Genomic DNA, 23558 nt, shown 5'->3' with positions numbered 1-23558 from the left:
GCAGAAAAGCACAGTGACCTGAGGCATCAAAGGGTGGAGCAATTTTCTAAGACACACCCTCAGGGAAACCAGATACTGAATATTTCTTCCCTCTGGGACCTGAGCCTGTTCTGGTCTGGGAAAACCTGATTTGGATAACCAAGGAAACCATGCCTAGACAACAGAAAATTACAACCTACACTAAGAAAAACAAAGTTATGGCCCAGTCAAAGGAACAAATGTATACTTCAACTGAGATACAGGAATTTAAACAACTAATGCTAAATCAATTCAAAAAGTTTAGAGAAGATATTGCAAAAGAGATAGAGGCTGTAAAGGAAGCACTGGACATGTATACGGCAGAAATCAAAAGTTCAAAAAAACAACTAGTAGAATCTATGGAAATGAAAGGCACAACACAAGAGATGAAAGACACAATGGAAACATACAACAGCAGATCTCAAGAGGCAGAAGAAAACACTCAGGAACTGGAGAACAAAACACCTGAAAGCCTACACGCAAAGGAGCAGATGGAGAAAAGAATGAAAAAATATGAGCAACGTCTCTGGGAACTCAAGGATGAAACAAAGTACAATAATGTACTTATCATTGGTGTCCCAGAAGGAGAAGAGAAGGGAAAGGGGGCAGAAGCAATAATAGAGGAAATAATTAATGAAAATTTCCCATCTCTTATGAAAGACATAAAATTACAGATCCAAGAAGCGCAGCGTACTCCAAACAGAAGAGATATGAATAGGCCTACGCCAAGACACTTAATAATCAGATTATCAAATGTCAAAGACAAAGAGAGAATCCTGAAAGCAGCAAGAGAAAAGCAATCCATTACATACAAAGGAAGCTTAATAAGACTATGTGCAGATCTCTCAGCAGAAACCATGGAGGCAAGAAGGAAGTGGTGTGATATATTTAAGATACTGAAAGAGAAAAACCACCAACCAAGAATCCTGTATCCAGCAAAGCTGTCCTTCAAATATGAGGGAGATCTCAAAATATTTTCTGACAAACAGAAAATGAGAGACTTTGTGAACAAGACACCTGTCCTACAGGAAATACTAAAGGGAGCACTACAGGGTGATAGAAGACAGGAGTGTGTGGTTTGGAACACAATTTGGGGAGATGGTAGCACAACAATGTAAGTACACTGAACAAAGGTAACTATGAATACGGTTGAGAGAGGAAGGTGGGGAGCATGTGAGACACCACAAGAAAGGAGGAAAGATAAAGACTGGGACTGTGTAACTTGGTGAAATCTAGAGTATCCAACAATTGTGATAAAATGTACAAGTATGTTGTTTTACGAGGGAGAACAAGCAAATGTCAACCTTGCAAGGTGCTAAAAATGGGGAGGCATTGGGGGAGGGATGCAATCAGCATAAACTAGAGACTGTAACTAATAGAATCATTGTATTATGCTTCCTTTAATGTAACAAAGGTGATATACCAAGGTGAATGCAGATAAGAGGGAGGGATAGGGGAGGCATGTTAGACACTTGACATTGGTGGTATTGTCTGATTCTTTATTCTACTTTGATTTAAGGTTATTTTTCCTTTTGCTGCTTCCTAGCTGTCTTTTTTTTTCCTCTTTCTTTTGCCTCTCTACCTTCTTTGACTCTCCCTCCTGCCTTGTGGAAGAAATGTAGACGCTCTTATATAGATAATGGTGAAGGTGGTGAACACATAAATGTATGACCATGCAGAAAACCATCGATTATTTACTTGGGATGGAATGTATGGTGAGTGAACAAAACCATATTAAAAAAAATGGGTTGATGACAAAACCTCGAGGGCAATATACTGAGTGAAATAAGCCAGACACATTAGGATAATTATTGCAGGGTCTCACTGATAGGAACTAATTATAATATGTAAACTCATAGACATGAAATATAAGGTACCAACATATAGGATGAGGCTTAAGAATGGGGAGTGGTTGCTTAGTATGAGCAGAATGTTCAATTAGGGTGAACTTAAATGTTTGGAAATGAACAGGGGTGTTGGTAGCAAGATGTGAGAATAACTAACAGAGCCGAATGGTGTGTGAATGAGGTGGAAAGGGGAAGCTCAGAGTCATATATGTCACCAGAAGGAAAGTTGGAGGTCAAAAGATGGGAATGTATAAAACTGAATCCTATGGTGGGCAATGTCCATGATCAACCGTACAAATACTAGAAATCGCTTCCATGAACCAGAACAAATGCATGACAATACAATTAGAAGTTAATAATAGAGGGGCATATAGGGAAGAACTATATACCTATTACAAACTATATACTGCAGTTAGTAGTATTTCAACATTTTTTCATAAACAGTAACAAATGTACTATATCAATACTATGAGTCAACAATTGAGGGGGGTTGGTTAGGGATAGGGGAGGATTAGAGTTTCCTTTTCTTTTTTTCTTTTTTCATCTTTCACTTTATTTCTTGTCTGGAGTAATGAAAAGTTTCTAAAAATTGAACAAAAATTAAGTGTGATGGATGCACAGCTGTATGAGGGTACCCAGGGGCAAGTGATTGTACACTTTGGATCTTTGGATAATTGTATGGTATCTGAACAATCTCAATAAAAATGAAAAAAAAAGTAACATGTAAGATTAAAACAAACAAACAAAAAAAAAACCAGAGCAGACAGTCTTTAGTCAGAGCAATGAGGTGACATCTTGATGCAAAACTTTGCTTGGTCAGCAATCTTTATAATTAGTACTTTTAGGATGTGGGATGAATTTAACAATGGTAAGGGGAGGGGGGGAAGGCCAGTATATGATATTTTTAAATGACACACAAAAATAGCTATTAAATATTTGTTACTACAACTACCATACAGACCCAAGAACTGAAAATAAAAACAAAAAAAAAAAAAAAAAAAATAGGGTGGGATTTTGGGGAAAATACAATCAATGCAAACTAGAGGCTAGAATTAACAGAAACATTGTATTATGCTTCCTTTAATGTAACAACAGCAATATACCAAAGCTAAATGCATGGGGGAGGGAGGGGAATAGGGGAAGGGTATGGGACTCCAGGCACTGGTGATGTTGTCTGACTCTATTCTACTTTAGGTTAATGCTATCTTTCCTTTTGTCACCTTCTAGCTATCAAGTTTTTTTATTTGTTTGTTTGTTTTTCTTTCTCTTGCCTTTTTCTTTTGCCTCTCTGCCTTCTTTGACTCTTCCTCCGTCTTTGTGGAAGAAATGTCCTTATATAGAGAGTGGCGATGGTGCTCAATACATAAATATGTGACTATATGGGGAACCAACGATTGTTTACTTAGGATGGAATGTACAGTGTTTGAACAAAACCATCTTAAAAGAAATGGGTTGATGAAGAAACCCTGAGGGCACTATATTAAGTGAAATAAGACAGACACATAAAGGCAAATATTGCAGGGTCTCACTGATATGAACTAATTATAATATGTAAACTCATAGACATGAAATATAAGTTACCAGGATATAGAATGCAGCTAAAGAATGGGGAGCGGTTGCTTATTATGAGCAGAATGTTCAACTAGGGTGAACTTAAATATTTGGAAATGGACAGAGGTGATGGTAGCATGTAATGAGAATAACTAACAGTGCTAAAAGGTGTGTGAAGATGGTGGAAAGGGGAAGCTCAGAGTCACGCATGTCACCAGAAGGAAAGCTGGAGGTTAAAAGATGGGAATGTATAAAACAGTGAATCTTGTGGTGGACAATGTCCGTGATTAACTATACAAATATTAGAAATCTCTCTCACGAACTAGAACAAATGTATGTCACTATAACTAGAGGTTAATAATAGAGAGGCGTATAGGGAAAAATATATACCTATTGCAAACTATATACCACAGTTAGTAGTATTTTAACATTCTTTCATCAACAGTAACAAATGTACTATACCAAAACTATGAATCAATAATGGAAGGGGGGCGTGGTTAGGGGTATGGGAAGATCTGAGTTTCCTTTTTTGTCTTTGTTTCTTTTCTGAAGTAATGAAAATGTTCTAAAAATTGAAAAAAAAAATAATTGTGTTGATGGATGCACAGCTGTATGGTGGTGCCATGGGCAATTGATTGCACACTTTGGATCTTTGGATAATTGTATGGTATGGGAACAATCTCAATAAAAAAAATTTTTTTTTAAATTAAAAAAATGAAACAATACAAAAATACCTCTTCATAAATGTTTTCTCCTATCATGGTAAACTGCACAGTGCAGTTACAGCTTGAAGCAAAACTCTTGAAAAGAGCTGCATTAGCTTTCTATTTCTGCATAACAAACAACCACAGCATTAGCCGCTTATACCAGTACCCATTTATTATTACACAGCTCTGTAGGGCAGGAATCTATGTGAGCTCATCTGTTTTCCCTGCTTATGGTCCCACAAGGCAGAAAGAAACCAAGGTATAGACCAGTTGATCTCTTATTGATTCTTTTGGGCAAGAATTCACTTCCAAGCTCCTTCAAGTTGTTGGAAAAATTCAATTTCTTATGTTGTAGGACCCAGGTCCCTATATCCTCCCTGGCTGTTTGCTGGAGTTTGCTCTCAGCCTCTAAAGAATGCTCTCTCCTTTTGTGTGGACTCTCTGAGTTTCCCTTCTATTATCAGCTGGAGAATATTTCACCTTCAAAACAGAAATGTAGTTAAATTAAGCCTACCCTGATAATCTCCTTATCTTAAGGCCAAGTGATTAATATATTTTTATTTTTTTATTAGAAGTTGTGGCCAAATGACTTTAATTAATTTCTAAAGGTTAAAGTTCCTTTGCACCTAATTATGATATCATTTCTAGCATATCTGCCCCTAAATATGCATTTCAACTTACCCAAACAGCTTCAAGAAAGGAGCCAGTAGTGATAGGGGACATTACAGAAATAACTAAAAGTGAGAAAAGCAATTAAGGCCACATTTTACCTGAGCAAATTCCAGCTTAACAGAAAAATAAAAATTTAGACTACGGAGCCAGAGATTATTTTTAAAATTTTATATAGAAGTTTCTAGAACCTGAGGCATGCATTTTGAAATACCTCCAAACCTGGAAGACAGCATGAAAACCTTCTAGCCATTAATTTCTGAGGTATCAAAAAAGAAAAGAGAAACAAAATAGAAAACACCTGTACAGTCAATACATTTTTTTTCGGGGGAGAAGGGAGTGGTTGAATTGATCTTGATAGACACTTATCAGTTAAACATGGATTCCTGGAAAGATATTAGAACATCCAAACGATCTGAAACCACCTACAAGAACAAAAGCCAATTTTATTAGGTCAAATTTAACTTGATGGGAAAATGCAGAGAGCTAATCAGGTGAAAGGAGAGAAATAAAATACTGAGAAATCATAAGTTTAATTGGACTAGTAATGTTGTCTTGCTGCTTTAAAACACATACACAAAAGAACCTAATGTGCAAGGGCCAGGAAATACTTAGTATATAAAGCATCCAGTTTTGATGGTTTTCTTAATTTTTTAAAAATGTAGAAAACCTGGTAGCAGTGTGATGCAGTATAGACACTAGAATAAAAGTTAGGAGATCTGAGTTCCAGTTCCAGCTCTGACATTAAGGAAGTCTCTTTACCACACTGACCCTCAGTTTCCTCATCTTTAAAATGAGGATGTTCAGGGTCTAGAACACCTTCCAAGTTTGAATTTGGATAAAGATGGTTAAAATGTTCTTTCCAAATAAAAAGAATACTGACCAGGTGTTATTCATTTCTAAGAACCCCTCCCAACAACCCCCCTCCCCAAGGAACTTAGAATAAGGAAGGAAGCATTTGCAAAAAGAAAAAGCATCCTAACTGATACAGTCATAAGACACTGGAATGGAGACAATGTAAACAGAGACTTGTCCTAGATAAGTGAACCTATAGGCAATAAAGTGGACCAAGGGATCACTTAAGGTGCCTTCCAGCAACATTATTTAAATTATTGTCTATGCTTCTTAAGAGAAATGCTAAAAATGGCTTCCGGGCAGACTGGTGAGCTGTATGTTTTAGTTACTCCTCCAGGAAAGTAGGTAGAAAGCCAGGAACTGCGTGGACTGGACACCACAGAGCAATCTGACTTTGGGCATACTTCATACAACACTCATGAAAACGTGGAACTGCTGAGATCAGCGAAATCTGTAAGTTTTTGCGGCCAGGGGACCCGCGCCCCTCCCTGCCAGGCTCAGTCCCGTGGGAGGAGGGGCTGTCAGCTCCGGGAAGGAGAAGGGAGAACTGCAGTGGCAGCCCTTATCGGAAACTCATTCTACTGATCCAAACTCCAACCATAGATAGACTGAGACCAGACACCAGAGAATCTGAGAGCAGCCAGCAGAGCAGAGAGGAGACAGGCATAGAAAAAAAACAACACGAAAAACTCCAAAATAAAAGCGGAGGATTTTTGGAGTTCTGGTGAACATAGAAAGGGGAAGGGCCCTGAGGCGCATATGCAAATCCCGAAGAAAAGCTGATCTCTCTGCCCTGTGGACCTTTCCTTAATGGCCCTGGTTGCTTTGTCTCTTAGCATTTCAATAACCCATTAGATCTCTGAGGAGGGCCCTTTTTTTTTTTTTTTTTTTTTTTTTAATTCTTTTTTCTTTTTCTAAAACAATTACTCTAAGAAGCCCAATACAGAAAGCTTCAAAGACTTACTATTTGGGCAGGTCAAGTCAAGAGCAGAACTAGGAGAGCTCTGAGACAAAACGCAATAATCCAGTGGCTGAGAAAATTCACTAAACACCACAACTTCCCAAGAAAAGGGGGGTGTCCACTCACAGCCATCATCCTGGTGGACAGGAAACACTCCTGCCCATCGCCAGCCCCATAGCCCAGAACTGCCCCAGACAACCCAGTGTGACGGAAGTGCTTCACATAACAGGCACACACCACAAAACTGGGCGTGGACATTAGCCTTCCCTGCAACCTCAGCTGATTGTCCCAGAGTTGGGAAGGTAGAGCAGTGTGAATTAACAAAGCCCCATTCAGCCATCATTTCAGCAGACTGGGAGCCTCCCTACACAGCCCAGCAGCCCAGAACTGCCCTGGGGGGATGGCACTCACCTGTGACATAGCACAGTCATCCCTCAACAGAGGACCCGGGGTGCACGGCCTGGAAGAGGGGCCCACTTGCAAGTCTCTGGAGCCATACGCCAATACCAAGGACTTGTGGGTCAGCGGCAGAGACAAACTGTGGCAGGACTGAACTGAAGGATTAGACTATTGCAGCAGCTTTAAAACTCTAGGATCACCAGGGAGATTTGATTGCTAGAGCCACCCCCCGCTCCCTGACTGCCCAGAAACACGCCCCATACACAGGGCAGGCAACACCAACTACACACGCAAGCTTGGTACACCAATTGGACCCCACAAGACTCACTCCCCCACTGACCAAAAAGGCTAAGCAGGGGAGAACTGGCTTGTGGAGAACAGGTGGCTCGTGGACGCCACCTGCTGGTTAGTTAGAGAAAGTGTACTCCACGAAGCTGTAGACCTGATAAATTAGAGATAAGGACTTCAATTGGTCTACAAATCCTAAAAGAACCCTATCAAGTTCAGCAAATGCCACGAGGCCAAAAACAACAGAAAATTATAAAGCATATGAAAAAACCAGATGATATGGATAACCCAAGCCCAAGCACCCAAATCAAAATACCAGAAGAGACACAGCACCTAGAGCAGCTACTCAAAGAACTAAAGATGAACAATGAGACCATAGTACGGGAGATAAAGGAAATCAAGAAGACCCTAGAAGAGCATAAAGAAGACATTGCAAGACTAAATAAAAAAATGGATGATCTTATGGAAATTAAAGAAACTGTTGACCAAATTAAAAAGATTCTGGACACTCATAGTACAAGACTACAGGAAGCTGAACAACGAATCAGTGAAATGGAAGAGGACAGAATGGAAAATGAAAGCATAAAAGAAAGAATGGGGAAAAAAATTGAAAAAATCGAAATGGACCTCAGGGATATGATAGATAATATGAAACGTCCAAATATAAGACTCATTGGTGTCCCAGAAGGGGAAGAAAAGGGTAAAGGTCTAGGAAGACTATTCAAAGAAATTGTTGGGGAAAACTTCCCAAATCTTCTAAACAACATAAATACACAAATCATAAATGCTCAGCGAACTCCAAATAGAATAAATCCAAATAAACCCACTCCAAGACATATACTGATCACACTATCAAACACAGAAGAGAAGGAGCAAGTTCTGAAAGCAGCAAGAGAAAAGCAATTCTCCATGGTTTCTGATGAGAAATCCACTGTTAATCTTATTGGGGATTCCAAGTCACTTCTCTCTCACTGCCTTCAAAATCCTTTTTTTTTTTGCTTTGTATTTTGACAATTTTACTACAATATGTCCTGGTGTAAATCTCTTAGTCTACCCTGCTTGTAGTCCATTGAACTTTCTGGATGTATATATTCATGTCTTTCACCAGATTTGGGATGTTTGAGGCCATTATCTATTGTTTTGGTTTGCTAGTGCTGCTGGAATGCAAAACACTAGAAACAGATTGGCTTTGATAAAAGGGGGCTTGTTTGGTTACACAGTTACAGTCTTAAGGCCATAAAATGTCCAAAGTAATGCACTGACAATTGGGTACCTTCACTAGAGGCCTCTGGAAAACCTCTGTTAGCTGGGAAGGCATGTGGCTGGCATCTGCTTGCTCCCAGGTTGCGGTTCAAAATGGTGTTCCCAAAAATGTCTGCATCAGTTTCCAATGGCCATCTTCAAAATGTCTGTCTTAGCTCCTGTTACTCTCTAAGCACCTGTGCGTCCTTCAAAGTGACCCTCTTGGCTGTAGCAAGCTTGCTTCTTCTGTTTGAGCTTATATAGTGCTGTAGTAAACTAATCAAGGCTCATTTTGTTGATGCCTTATATTGGACACTTTAAGTCCTTGGGACTGTAGCTTTGTAACCAAATAGACCCCCTTTATAGAAGCTGATCCATTTCTGGTGTTTTGTGAAAAGGTAGCACTAGCAAACTAGAACACATATACAACTTAAAATTAGGCAAAACAATGCCATTTAGTCTTTTTTAAAAATGCAATCGCTTTTTTTTACTTCATTAAAAAAATTTAAAAAATCAAACAAAACAAAACAAAAGATTAAGAGAAACAAATAACCTAAAATAACTGTATTGCTTCCAATATGTCCCTACCATACCCCAAGAAAATTAACAAACCCTAACAAAACAAAGGAATAAAAAAACAACCTAAAAAAAAAAAAAAAAAAAAAAAAGATATAGATTCGCAGAATGGATCAAAAAAAATGAACCATCAATATGTTGCATACAAGAGACTCATCTTAGACACAGGGACACAAAGAAACTGAAAGTGAAAGGGTGGAAAAAAATATTTCATGCAAGCTACAGCCAAAAGAAAGCAGGTGTAGCAATATTAATCTCAGATAAAATAGACTTCAAATGCAGGGATGTTTTGAGAGACAAAGAAGGCCACTACATACTAATAAAAGGGGCAATTCAGCAAGAAGAAATAACAATCGTAAATGTCTATGCACCCAATCAAGGTGCCACAAAATACATGAGAGAAACACTGGCAAAACTAAAGGAAGCAATTGATGTTTCCACAATAATTGTGGGAGACTTCAACACATCACTCTCTCCTATAGATAGATCAACCAGACAGAAGACCAATAAGGAAATTGAAAACCTAAACAATCTGATAAATGAATTAGATTTAACAGACATATACAGGACATTACATCCCAAATCACCAGGATACACATACTTTTCTAGTGCTCATGGAACTTTCTCCAGAATAGATCATATGCTGGGACATAAAACAAGCTTCAATAAATTTAAAAAGATTGAAATTATTCAAAGCACATTCTCTGACCACAATGGAATACAATTAGAAGTCAATAACCATCAGAGACTTAGAAAATTCACAAATACCTGGAGGTTAAACAACACACTCCTAAACAATCAGTGGGTTAAAGAAGAAATAGCAAGAGAAATTGCTAAATATATAGAGACGAATGAAAATGAGAACACAACATACCAAAACCTATGGGATGCAGCAAAAGCAGTGCTAAGGGGGAAATTTATAGCACTAAACGCATATATTAAAAAGGAAGAAAGAGCCAAAATCAAAGAACTAATGGATCAACTGAAGAAGCTAGAAAATGAACAGCAAACCAATCCTAAACCAAATACAAGAAAAGAAATAACAAGGATTAAAGCAGAAATAAATGACATAGAGAACAAAAAAACAATAGAGAGGATAAATATCACCAAAAGTTGGTTCTTTGAGAAGATCAACAAGATTGACAAGCCCCTAGCTAGACTGACAAAATCAAAAAGAGAGAAGACCCATATAAACAAAATAATGAATGAAAAAGGTGACATAACTGCAGATCCTGAAGAAATTAAAAAAATTATAAGAGGATACTATGAACAACTGTATGGCAACAAACTGGATAATGTAGAGGAAATGGACAGTTTCCTGGAAACATATGAACAACCTAGACTGACCAGAGAAGAAATAGAAGACCTCAACCAACCCATCACAAGCAAAGAGATCCAATCAGTCATCAAAAATCTTCCCACAAATAAATGCCCAGGACCAGATGGCTTCACAGGGGAATTCTACCAAACTTTCCAGAAAGAACTGACACCAATCTTACTCAAACTCTTTCAAAACGTTGAAGAAAATGGAACACTACCTAACTCATTTTATGAAGCTAACATCAATCTAATACCAAAACCAGGCAAAGATGTTACAAAAAAGGAAAACTACCGGCCAATCTCCCTAATGAATATAGATGCAAAAATCCTCAACAAAATACTTGCAAATCGAATCCAAAGACACATTAAAAAAATCATACACCATGACCAAGTGGGGTTTATTCCAGGCATGCAAGGATGGTTCAACATAAGAAAATCAATCAATGTATTACAACACATTAACAAGTCAAAAGGGAAAAATCAATTGATCATCTCAATAGATGCTGAAAAAGCATTTGACAAAATCCAACATCCCTTTTTGATAAAAACACTTCAAAAGGTAGGAATTGAAGGAAACTTCCTCAACATGATAAAGAGCATATATGAAAAACCCACAGCCAGCATAGTACTCAATGGTGAGAGACTGAAAGCCTTCCCTCTAAGATCAGGAACAAGACAAGGATGCCTGCTGTCACCACTGTTATTCAACATTGTGCTGGAAGTGCTAGCCAGGGCAATCCGGCAAGACAAAGAAATAAAAGGCATCCAAATTGGAAAAGAAGAAGTAAAACTGTCATTGTTTGCAGATGATATGATCTTATATCTAGAAAACCCTGAGAAATCGACGATACAGCTACTAGAGCTAATAAACAAATTTAGCAAAGTAGCGGGATACAAGGTTAATGCACATAAGTCAGTAATGTTTCTATATGCTAGAAATGAACAAACCGAAGAAACACTCAAGAAAAAGATACCATTTTCAATAGCAACTAAAAAAATCAAGTACCTAGGAATAAACTTAACCAAAGATGTAAAGACCTATACAAAGAAAACTACATAATTCTACTAAAAGAAATAGAAGGGGACCTTAAAAGATGGAAAAATATTCCATGTTCATGGATAGGAAGACTAAATGTCATTAAGATGTCAATTCTACCCAAACTCATCTACAGATTCAATGCAATCCCAATCAAAATTCCAACAACCTACTTTGCAGACTTGGAAAAGCTAGTTATCAAATTTATTTGGAAAGGGAAGATGCCTCGAATTGCTAAAGACACTCTAAAAAGAAAAACGAAGTGGGAGGACTTACACTCCCTGACTTTGAAGCTTATTATAAAGCCACAGTTGCCAAAACAGCATGGTACTGGCACAAAGATAGACATATAGATCAATGGAATCGAATTGAGAATTCGGAGATAGACCCTCAGATCTATGGCCGACTGATCTTTGATAAGGCCCCCAAAGTCACTGAACTGAGTCATAATGGTCTTTTCAACAAATGGGGCTGGGAGAGTTGGATATCCATATCCAAAAGAATGAAAGAGGACCCCTACCTCACCCCCTACACAAAAATTAACTCAAAATGGACCAAAGATCTCAATATAAAACAAAGTACCATAAAACTCCTAGAAGATAATGTAGGAAAACATCTTCAAGACCTTGTATTAGGTGGCCACTTCCTAGACTTTACACCCAAAGCACAAGCAACAAAAGAGAAAATAGACAAATGGGAACTCCTCAAGCTTAGAAGTTTCTGCACCTCAAAGGAATTTCTCAAAAAGGTAAAGAGGCAGCCAACTCAATGGGAAAAAATTTTTGGAAACCATGTATCTGACAAAAGACTGATATCTTGCATATATAAAGAAATCCTACAACTCAATGACAATAGTACAGTCGGCCCAATTATAAAATGGGCAAAAGATATGAAAAGACAGTTCTCTGAAGAGGAAATACAAATGGCCAAGAAACACATGAAAAAAATGTTCAGCTTCACTAGCTATTAGAGACATGCAAATTAAGACCACAATGAGATACCATCTAACACCGGTTAGAATGGCTGCCATTAAACAAACAGGAAACTACAAATGCTGGAGGGGATGTGGAGAAATTGGAACTCTTATTCACTGTTGGTGGGACTGTATAATGGTTCAGCCACTCTGGAAGTCAGTCTGGCAGTTCCTTAGAAAACTAGATATAGAGTTACCATTCGATCCAGCGATTGCACTTCTCGGTATATACCCGGAAGATCGGAAAGCAGTGACACGAACAGATATCTGCATGCCAATGTTCATAGCAGCATTATTCACAATTGCCAAGAGATGGAAACAACCCAAATGTCCTTCAACAGATGAGTGGATAAATAAAATGTGGTATATACACACGATGGAATACTACGCGGCAGTAAGAAGGAACGATCTGGTGAAACATATGACAACATGGATGAACCTTGAAGACATAATGCTGAGCGAAATAAGCCAGGCACAAAAAGAGAAATATTATATGCTACCACTAATGTGAACTTTGAAAAATGTAAAACAAATGGTTTATAATGTAGAATGTAGGGGAACTAGCAGTAGAGAGCAATTAAGGAAGGGGGAACAATAATCCAAGAAGAACAGATAAGCTATTTAACGTTCTGGGGATGCCCAGAAATGACTATGGTCTGTTAATTTCTGATGGATGTAGTAGGAACAAGTTCACTGAAATGTTGCTATATTATGTAACTTTCTTGGGGTAAAGTAGGAACATGTTGGAAGTTAAGCAGTTATCTTAGGTTAGTTGTCTTTTTCTTACTCCCTTGTTATGGTCTCTTTGAAATGTTCTTTTATTGTATGTTTGTTTTCTTTTTAACTTTTTTTTTCATACAGTTGATTTAAAAAAGAAGGGAAAGTTAAAAAAAAAAAAAAAAAAAAAAGAAGACAAACAAGGAAAAAAAAAAAAAAAGATGTAGTGCCCCCTTGAGGAGCCTGTGGAGAATGCAGGGGTATTCGCCTACCCCACCTCCATGGTTGCTAACATGACCACAGACATAGGGGACTGGTGGTTTGATGGGTTGAGCCCTCTACCATAAGTTTTACCCTTGGGAAGACGGTTGCTGCAAAGGAGAGGCTAGGCCTCCCTGTATTTGTGCCTAAGAGTCTCCTCCTGAATGCCTCTTTGTTGCTCAGATGTGGCCCTCTCTCTCTGGCTAAGCCAACTTGAAAGGTGAAATCACTGCCCTCCCCCCTACGTGGAATCAGACACCCAGGGAAGTGAATCTCCCTGGCAACGTGGAATATGACTCCCGGGGAGGAATGTAGACCCGGCATCGTGGGATGGAGAACATCTTCTTGACCAAAAGGGGGATGTGAAAGGAAATGAAATAAGCTTCAGTGGCAGAGAGATTCCAAAACGAGCCAAGAGATCACTCTGGTGGGCACTCTTACGCACACTTTAGACAACCTTTTTTAGGTTCTAAAGAATTGGGGTAGCTGGTGGTGGATACCTGAAACTATCAAACTACAACCCAGAACCCATGAATCTCGAAGACAGTTGTATAAAAATGTAGCTTATGAGGGGTGACAAGGGGATTGGGAAAGCCATAAGGACCACACTCCACTTCGTCTAGTTTATGGATGGATGAGTAGAAAAATAGGGGAAGGAAACAAACAGACAAAGGTACCCAGTGTTCTTTTTTACTTCAATTGCTCCTTTTCACTCTAATTATTATTCTTGTTATTCTTGTGTGTGTGCTAATGAAGGTGTCAGGGATTGATTTGGGTGATGAATGTACAACTATGTAATGGTACTGTGAACAATCGAAAGTACGATTTGTTTTGTATGACTGCGTGGTATATGAATATATCTCAATAAAATGAAGATTAAAAAAAAAAAAAAAGACATAATGCTGAGCAAAATAAGCCAGGCACAAAAAGAGAGATATTGTATGTTACCACTAATGTGAATTCTGTGAAAAATGTACAATGTTTTATACCGTAGAATGTAGGGGACCTAGAGATACCAATTAGTGGAGGGGGAATGATAATCTAATAAGAACAGATAATCTATGGAGGGTAATCTCAATGTTATGGGAATGCTCAGGAATGATTATGGTTTGTAAACTTTCTTGGATATAGTAAGATCATGTTGGAAGCAATAGAGTTATTTTAGGTTTTTTTTTTTTTTCTCTTATTCCTTTGTTTTCTTAGGGGTTGTTAATTTTCTTGGGGTATGGTAGGAACATGTTGGAAGCAATGTAGTTATTTTAGATTATTTGTTTTTCTTACTCCTCTGTTTGGACATGGTTTATTAATTTTCTTGGGGTATGGTAGGAACATATTGGAAGCAAAGTAGTTATTTTAGGTTATTTGTTTTCCTTAATCCATTGCTTTGTTTGAAATGTTGTGGGGTTTTTTTGGTTATTGTTTGCCTGTTTGTTTTTAATTTTTTGATAAACAAAGTTAAAAAATTGAAAAAAAAATCAGTAGAAAAATGGGAGTAAAAACTAAATGACAAATAGGGTGGGATGGGGGGATGGTTTGGGTATTCTCTTTTCACTTTTATTTTTTATTCTTATTCTGATTCTTTCTGATGTAAGGAAAATGTTCAGAAATAGATTGTGGTGATGAACGCATAACTATATGATCATACTGTGAACAGTTGATTGTATACCATGGATGACTGTATGGTTTGTGAATATATTTCAATAAAACTGAATTAAAAAAAAAAATAATAATAAAAAAAAAAATAAATAGGATGTTTGTATTTATATTCATGAAAAAAAAAATGGCTTCCATGTATTTGGGGACAAGAGTCTGCATTTTATTTGTAAAAATATGTGACAATTAGCCATTTTCAGCATATGCACACAGAAATTTGGGGCTCATAAGAACACCACTTCATAACCTTATCATATTGGTCTTATGAAGAGAATAGTAAAAATAGAGAACTATTGAATAATCTAAATCAAAGTCTGGAAGGCAAAACTAATAGCAAACTGATGACAAATGTATCCCGACATACCAAATTTGCCACTGATTGCCACATTTAATAGAACATCAATTCCTTCTGGAGCTAATCCATTCTCCCAAGCCACATTTTCCACGGTTTTCAAGTGTTTTTCCAAGGTTTTATCTTTACTCCGTGAAGTTTTAATGGGACCTGGAAAAAGGAACAATATTAAATAGTGGGACCTTAAAACTCTTTCAGTCCTCAGCCTCGCTATTATAATTTGGGATTCTTTAAAGAAATAAACTTATGTAAAAAATTCCTTCCTAAAAACCATTCAAAGCCTTTAAAACTCCAGAATATTTAACAACAATAACACCTTTACTGAGGAAAACTGAATTTTGCCCCAGCATCACTGCTAAACTAACCCAAAACACTGAACTTAGGCTACAAACTATTTCAAATTAGGGCAGTGATTCCCAACCTTTTGCTACACATTGGAATCCCCTACAGAGTATTTAAAAACTCCTGATGCCCAGGTTGCATCTCATACCAATAAAATAAGAATATGTAGGAGTGGATGTCAGTCATCAGTGCTTTTTAAGGATTCTCAGGTAATCCCAACATGCAGCAAAGTTTGGGAACCACTCTGCTAAGAACATGTCGTATTGTTGCGTCCTTATACCTAGTTAAATAAATGTCTATTAAATAAACAAAAGGATGAATGAGCAAAAATATGCTTTCCTTTATCCTAAAAAAATAATTCTAATTTCCAGAACAGTCTTACAGAAATAAGATTTTCATAAGGAAAACAATCACTCTTACTTTTCTCAAAGTATCTCACTGCTATCTGCAGAGCGTCTCCTGCTTCATCATCAGCATGTTGATAATCTTCCTCTGGACTGTTTTGTCCATGTTTCAAGATGCTCTCTGAGTCACTTGGTTTCTCTTTTATTTTCCAGGCTGAGAGGTTGGTTTGACAACTTTTACTACCTTCTGAAGTCCTCTTTTGCGCCTTGGAGCTCTTAATTCTCTTTTGAGTAGACATTACTGCATGTATTCTACATGGAAAGAAATGTCACATTTTCATTAATTCAGCCAAACATTTCCCTTTTTTTCTCCGCAAAACAGGGACCAGATCTGCCTGTATCCACAGCATGTAATACGGTACCTAGCATACAAGAGGTACATAATAAATTGACAATAATCCAGGCAACAAAACCTACAGGTTAACTTTTTCAGAAAGCCCCTGACCTGTACAGGAATAGAGAAAAAACTCTCCAAGGTAACATGCATCAGCTGAACTTGCCTTCTTGAGGGAAAAAACAGTAAAAGTGTACAGGCAAGATAGCAATTTCACTCTTAAAACAGCTATATCACATAAGTGATTCCAAACATAATCCATCTCACGAACTCAATCTTACATTCTCCACTCATTGCTATTTTTCTCCACCCCTTCTTGATTTTGCTTTTAATCTTTATGCTTCCCACTTTATCAGTACTAAGTTAAAACTGTATAGTTCAAAAGCCAAACTGGTGGCCAGACTAAGGATTCTCAGGACAAAACATTCTCCATTTATTAAATTCACTTATCCAATAAATAATAACTGAACATCAACTACATGCCAAGCACACTTCTAGGTACCAGGGATAAAAAAAAACAAGTCAAAGTCCCTGCTCTCATAAAACAGAGGGGAGAAGGCAGTGGAGTGTGAGTCAATAAATAAGAAAAAGACTAGCAATAAATATAAAACCTGGTGATGTGATAGGAACGGGGTGGAGTGGGGGGATCTACATTGGAATAAATGGTCAGAGAAAACCTTTCTGAGGTACCTTTAACTGAGATTTGAACGCCAAAAAGGAACCGGCCATACAAAGAGCTGCTGGAAGGAAGAGGGAAGAGCAGGCTGCCCTAAGACTGTCAAACAAGAAAGAGCAGCAACACCAGTGTGGCAGTCGTGGTGTGAAAGAGATAAAGGTTTTAGTGGGAGAAGAAGTCAGAAAGGTAGCCAGGCACCAGATCATATTGGAACTTGTAGACCAAAGTAAGGAGTCAGGATTTTAAACGTCATGGGAAACCGTGGTGGGGAGGTTAAAAGAGGGAAGCAATACCATCTGATTTATGTTTTAAGATCATTTGGCTGGTGTGTGAAGAATAGAATATTATGCATCAAGGAATTAAAAAGACCAATTAAAAGGCTCTTGCAGGGGACATGGATAGAGGCGATGGTAGGACATTATTGTGAGTGTAATTAACAGTGCTGAATTGTGTATGAAAGTGGTTAAGAGAAGTTAAGAGTCACATATTTCAACAGAAGGAAAGTAAGAGGTAAAAACATAGGACTATATAACAGTAAATCTTGTGGTGGACGATAACTGTGATTAACAGTACAAATACAAAAAAATTCGTCTTTTAACTAGAACAAACATCCGAAACCATTAAAAGGAGTTAATAATAGAGTGGTATGGTACCTATTACCAACTATGGACTATAGTTAACAGTAATATCTTAATATTCTTTCATCAACAGTAAGAGGTGTACCACAACAATGCTACGCATCAATGATGGGGGGGAGAAGGGGTGTGGGGTGTTTGGGGTTTTCTTTGTCTTTTCTTTTTATTTCCTAGAGTAATGAAAATGTTCTAAAATTGTGGTGATGAATGCACAACTATGTGATGACACTGTGAGTCACTGATTGTATACTTTGGATAGATTATATGGCCTGTGAATATAGCTCAATAAAATTGCATTAAAAAAGTATTTAAGGAGGTGGGGCAAGATGGCGGACTGGTGAGCTGTATGTTTCAGTTACTCCTCCAGGAAAGTAGGTAGAAAGCCAGGAACTGCGTGGACTGGACACCACAGAGCAATCTGACTTTGGGCATACTTCATACAACACTCATGAAAACGTCGAACTGCTGAGATCAGCGAAATCTGTAAGTTTTTGTGGCCAGGGGACCCACACCCCTCCCTGCCAGGCTCAGTCCCGTGGGAGGAGGGGCTGTCAGCTCCGGGAAGGAGAAGGGAGAACTGCACTGGCAGCCCTTATCAGAAACTCATTCTACTGATCCAAACTCCAACCATAGATAGACTGAGACCAGACACCAGAGAACCTGAGAGCAGCCAGCCCAGCAGAGAGGAGACAGGCATAGAAAAAAACAACACGAAAAACTCCAAAATAAAAGCAGAGGATTTTTGGAGTTCTGGTGAACATAGAAAGGGGAAGGGCAGAGCTCAGGCCCTGAGGCTCATATGCAAATCCCGAAGAAAAGCTGATCTCTCTGCCCTGTTGACCTTTCCTTAATGGCCCTAATTGCTTTGTCTCTTAGCACTTCAATAACCCATTAGATCTCTGAGGAGGGCCCTTTTTTTTTTAATCCTTTTTTCTTTTTCTAAAACAATTACTCTAAGAAGCCCAATACAGAAAGCTTCAAAGACTTGCAATTTGGGCAGGTCAAGACAAGAGCAGAACTAAGAGAGCTCTGAGACAAAAGGCAATAATCCAGTGGCTGAGAAAATTCACTAAACACCACAACTTTCCAAGAAAAGGGGGGTGTCCGCTCACAGAAATCATCCTGGTGGACAGGAAACACGCCTGCCCATCGCCAGCCCCATAGCCCAGAGCTGCCCCAGACAACCCAGCGTGACGGAAGCGCTTCAAATAACAGGCACACACCACAAAACTGGGCATGGACATTAGCCTTCCCTGCAACCTCAGCTGATTCTCCCAGAGTTGGGAAGGTGGAGCAGTGTGAATTAACAAAGCCCCATTCAGCCATCATTTCAGCAGACCGGGAGCCTCCCTACACAGCCCAGCAGCCCAGAACTGCCCTGGGGGTACGGCACTCACCTGTGACATAGCACAGTCATCCCTCAACAGAGGACCCGGGGTGCACAGCCTGGAAGAGGGGCCCACTTGCAAGTCTCAGGAGCCATACGCCAATACCAAGGACTTGTGGGTCAGTGGCAGAGACAAACTGTGGCAGGACTGAACTGAAGGATTAGACTATTGCAGCAGCTTTAAAACTCTAGGATCACCAGGGAGATTTCATTGTTAGAGCCACCCCCCCCTCCCTGACTGCCCAGAAACACGCCCCATATACAGGGCAGGCAACACCAACTACACACGCAAGCTTGGTACACCAATTGGACCCCACAAGACTCACTCCCCCACTCACCAAAAAGGCTAAGCAGGGGAGAACTGGCTTGTGGAGAACAGGTGGCTCGTGGACGCCACCTGCTGGTTAGTTAGAGAAAGTGTACTCCACGAAGCTGTAGACCTGATAAATTAGAGATAAGGACTTCAATTGGTCTACAAATCCTAAAAGAACCCTATCAAGTTCAGCAAATGCCACGAGGCCAAAAACAACAGAAAATTATAAAGCATATGAAAAAAACAGAGGATATGTATAACCCAAGCCCAAGCACCCAAATCAAAAGATCAGAAGAGACACAGCACCTAGAGCAGCTACTCAAAGAACTAAAGATGAACAATGAGACCATAGTACGGGATACAAAGGATATCAAGAAGACCCTAGAAGAGCATAAAGAAGACATTGCAAGACTAAATAAAAAAATGGATGATCTTATGGAAATTAAAGAAACTGTTGACCAAATTAAAAAGATTCTGGACACTCATAGTACAAGACTAGAGGAAGTTGAACAACGAATCAGTGACCTGGAAGATGACAGAATGGAAAATGAAAGCATAAAAGAAAGAATGGGGAAAAAAATTGAAAAAATCGAAATGGACCTCAGGGATATGATAGATTATATGAAACGTCCGAATGTAAGACTCATTGGTGTCCCAGAAGGGGAAGAAAAGGGTAAAGGTCTAGGAAGAGTATTCAAAGAAATTGTTGGGGAAAACTTCCCAAATCTTCTAAACAACATAAATATACAAATCATAAATGCTCAGCGAACTCCAAATAGAATAAATCCAAATAAACCCACTCCGAGACATATTCTGATCACACTGTCAAACACAGAAGAGAAGGAGCAAGTTCTGAAAGCAGCAAGAGAAAAGCAATTCACCACATACAAAGGGAACAGCATAAGACTAAGTAGTGACTACTCAGCAGCCACCATGGAGGCAAGAAGGCAGTGGCACGATATATTTAAAATTCTGAGTGAGAAAAATTTCCAGCCAAGAATACTTTATCCAGCAAAGCTCTCCTTCAAATTTGAGGGAGAGCTTAAATATTTCACAGACAAACAAATGCTGAGAGAATTTGCTAACAAGAGACCTGCCCTACTGGAGATACTAAAGGGAGCCCTACAGACAGAGAAACAAAGAAAGGACAGAGAGACTTGGAGAAAGGTTCAGTACGAAAGAGATTCGGTATGGGTACAATAAAGGATATTAATAGAGAGAGGGGAAAAATATGACAAACATAAACCAAAGGATAAGATGGCTGATTCAAGAAATGCCTTCACGGTTATAACATTGAATGTAAATGGATTAAACGCCCCAATTAAAATATATAGATTCGCAGAATGGATCAAAAAAAATGAACCATCAATATGTTGCATACAAGAGACTCATCTTAGACACAGGGACACAAAGAAACTGAAAGTGAAAGGATGGAAAAAAATATTTCATGCAAGCTACAGCCAAAAGAAAGCAGGTGTAGCAATATTAATCTCAGATAAAATAGACTTCAAATGCAGGGATGTTTTGAGAGACAAAGAAGGCCACTACATACTAATAAAAGGGGCAATTCAACAAGAAGAAATAACAATCGTAAATGTCTATGCACCCAATCAAGGTGCCACAAAATACATGAGAGAAACACTGGCAAAACTAAAGGAAGCAATTCATGTTTCCACAATAATTGTGGGAGACTTCAACACATCACTCTCTCCTATAGATAGATCAACCAGACAGAAGACCAATAAGGAAATTGAAAACCTAAACAATCTGATAAATGAATTAGATTTAACAGACATATACAGGACACTACATCCCAAATCACCAGGATACACATACTTTTCTAGTGCTCATGGAACTTTCTCCAGAATAGATCATATGCTGGGACATAAAACAAGCCTCAATAAATTTAAAAAGATTGAAATTATTCAAAGCACATTCTCTGACCACAATGGAATACAATTAGAAGTCAATAACCATGAGAGACTTAGAAAATTCACAAATACCTGGAGGTTAAACAACACACTCCTAAACAATCACTGGGTTAAAGAAGAAATAGCAAGAGAAATGGCTAAATATATAGAAACGAATGAAAATGAGAACACAACATACCAAAACTTATGGGATGCAGCAAAAGCAGTGCTGAGGGGGAAATTTATAGCACTAAACGCATATATTAAAAAGGAAGAAAGAGCCAAAATCAAAGAACTAATGGATCAACTGAAGAAGCTAGAAAATGAACAGCAAACCAATCCTAAACCAAGTAGAAGAAAAGAAATAACAAGGATTAAAGCAGAAATAAATGACATAGAGAACAAAAAAACAATAGAGAGGATAAATATCACCAAAAGTTGGTTCTTTGAGAAGATCAACAAGATTGACAAGCCCCCAGCTAGACAGACAAAATCAAAAAGAGAGAAGACCCATATAAACAAAATAATGAATGAAAAAGGTGACATAACTGCAGATCCTGAAGAAATTAAAAAAATTATAAGAGGATACTATGAACAACTGTATGGCAACAAACTGGATAATGTAGAGGAAATGGACAATTTCCTGGAAACATATGAACAACCTAGACTGACCAGAGAAGAAATAGAAGACCTCAACCAACCCATCACAAGCAAAGAGATCCAATCAGTCATCAAAAATCTTCCCACAAATAAATGCCCAGGGCCAGATGGCTTCACAGGGGAATTCTACCAAACTTTCCAGAAAGAACTGACACCGATCTTACTCAAACTCTTTCAAAACATTGAAGAAAATGGAACACTACCTAACTCATTTTATGAAGCTAACATCAATCTAATACCAAAACAAGGTAAAGATGCTACAAAAAAGGAAAACTACCGGCCAATCTCCCCAATGAATATAGATGCAAAAATCCTCAACAAAATACTTGCAAATCGAATCCAAAGACACATTAAAAAAGTCATACACCATGACCAAGTGGGGTTCATTCCAGGCATGCAATGATGGTTCAACATAAGAAAATCAATCAACGTATTACAACACATTAAAAATTCAAAAGGGAAAAATCAAATGATCATCTCAGTAGATGCTGAAAAAGCATCTGACAAAATCCAACATCCGTTTTTGATAAAAAACACTTCAAAAGGTAGGAATTGAAGGAAACTTCCTCAGCATGATAAAGAGCATATATGAAAAACCCACAGCCAGCATAGTACTCAATGGTGAGAGACTGAAAGCCTTCCCTCTAAGATCAGGAACAAGACAAGGATGCCCGCTGTCACCACTGTTATTCAACATTGTGCTGGAAGTGCTAGCCAGGGCAATCCGGCAAGACAAAGAAATAAAAGGCATCCAAATTGGAAAAGAAGAGGTAAAACTGTCATTGTTTGCAGATGATATGATCTTATACCTAGAAAACCCTGAGAAATCGACGATACAGCTACTAGAGCTAATAAACAAATTTAGCAAAGTAGCGGGATACAAGATTAATGCACATAAGTCAGTAATGTTTCTATATGCTAGAAATGAACAAACTGAAGAGACACTCAAGAAAAAGATACCATTTTCAATAGCAACTAAAAAAATCAAGTACCTAGGAATAAACTTAACCAAAGATGTAAAAGACCTATACAAAGAAAACTACATAACTCTACTAAAAGAAATAGAAGGGGACCTTAAAAGATGGAAAAATATTCCATGTTCATGGATAGGAAGACTAAATGTCATTAAGATGTCAATTCTACCCAAAGTCATCTACAGATTCAATGCAATCCCAATCAAAATTCCAACAACCTACTTTGCAGACTTGGAAAAGCTAGTTATCAAATTTATTTGGAAAGGGAAGATGCCTCGAATTGCTAAAGACACTCTAAAAAAGAAAAACGAAGTGGGAGGACTTACACTCCCTGACTTTGAAGCTTATTATAAAGCCACAGTTGCCAAAACAGCATGGTACTGGCACAAAGATAGACATATAGATCAATGGAATCGAATTGAGAATTCAGAGATAGACCCTCAGATCTATGGCCGACTGATCTTTGATAAGGCCCCCAAAGTCACTGAACTGAGTCAT

The 23558-nt window shown here is 38.3% G+C and overlaps 1 protein-coding gene across 4 annotated transcripts in view; it reads right to left on the bottom strand.

The window, feature by feature from the left end:
- CENPI (centromere protein I) overlaps positions 1-23558 on the bottom strand; it is a 131003-nt gene that overhangs the window by 104343 nt on the left and 3102 nt on the right. For all 4 annotated transcript variants that reach the window (XR_005214635.1, XM_037822317.1, XM_037822319.1 and 1 more), the window contains 2 exons: positions 16188-16423; positions 15438-15575 (listed from right to left, as the gene is read on the bottom strand). Coding sequence is in view for 3 of the 4 variants with exons in the window: in XM_037822317.1 (XP_037678245.1) it covers positions 15438-15575; positions 16188-16410 (361 nt within the window). In the remaining variant the exon portion in view is untranslated. The remainder of the gene's footprint in view (positions 1-15437; positions 15576-16187; positions 16424-23558) is intronic.

Source organism: Choloepus didactylus, chromosome X (genome assembly GCF_015220235.1).
Source record: "Choloepus didactylus isolate mChoDid1 chromosome X, mChoDid1.pri, whole genome shotgun sequence".
NCBI classification, from domain to species: domain Eukaryota; kingdom Metazoa; phylum Chordata; class Mammalia; order Pilosa; family Megalonychidae; genus Choloepus; species Choloepus didactylus.
This window is presented reverse-complemented; position numbering and strand designations above follow the sequence as displayed.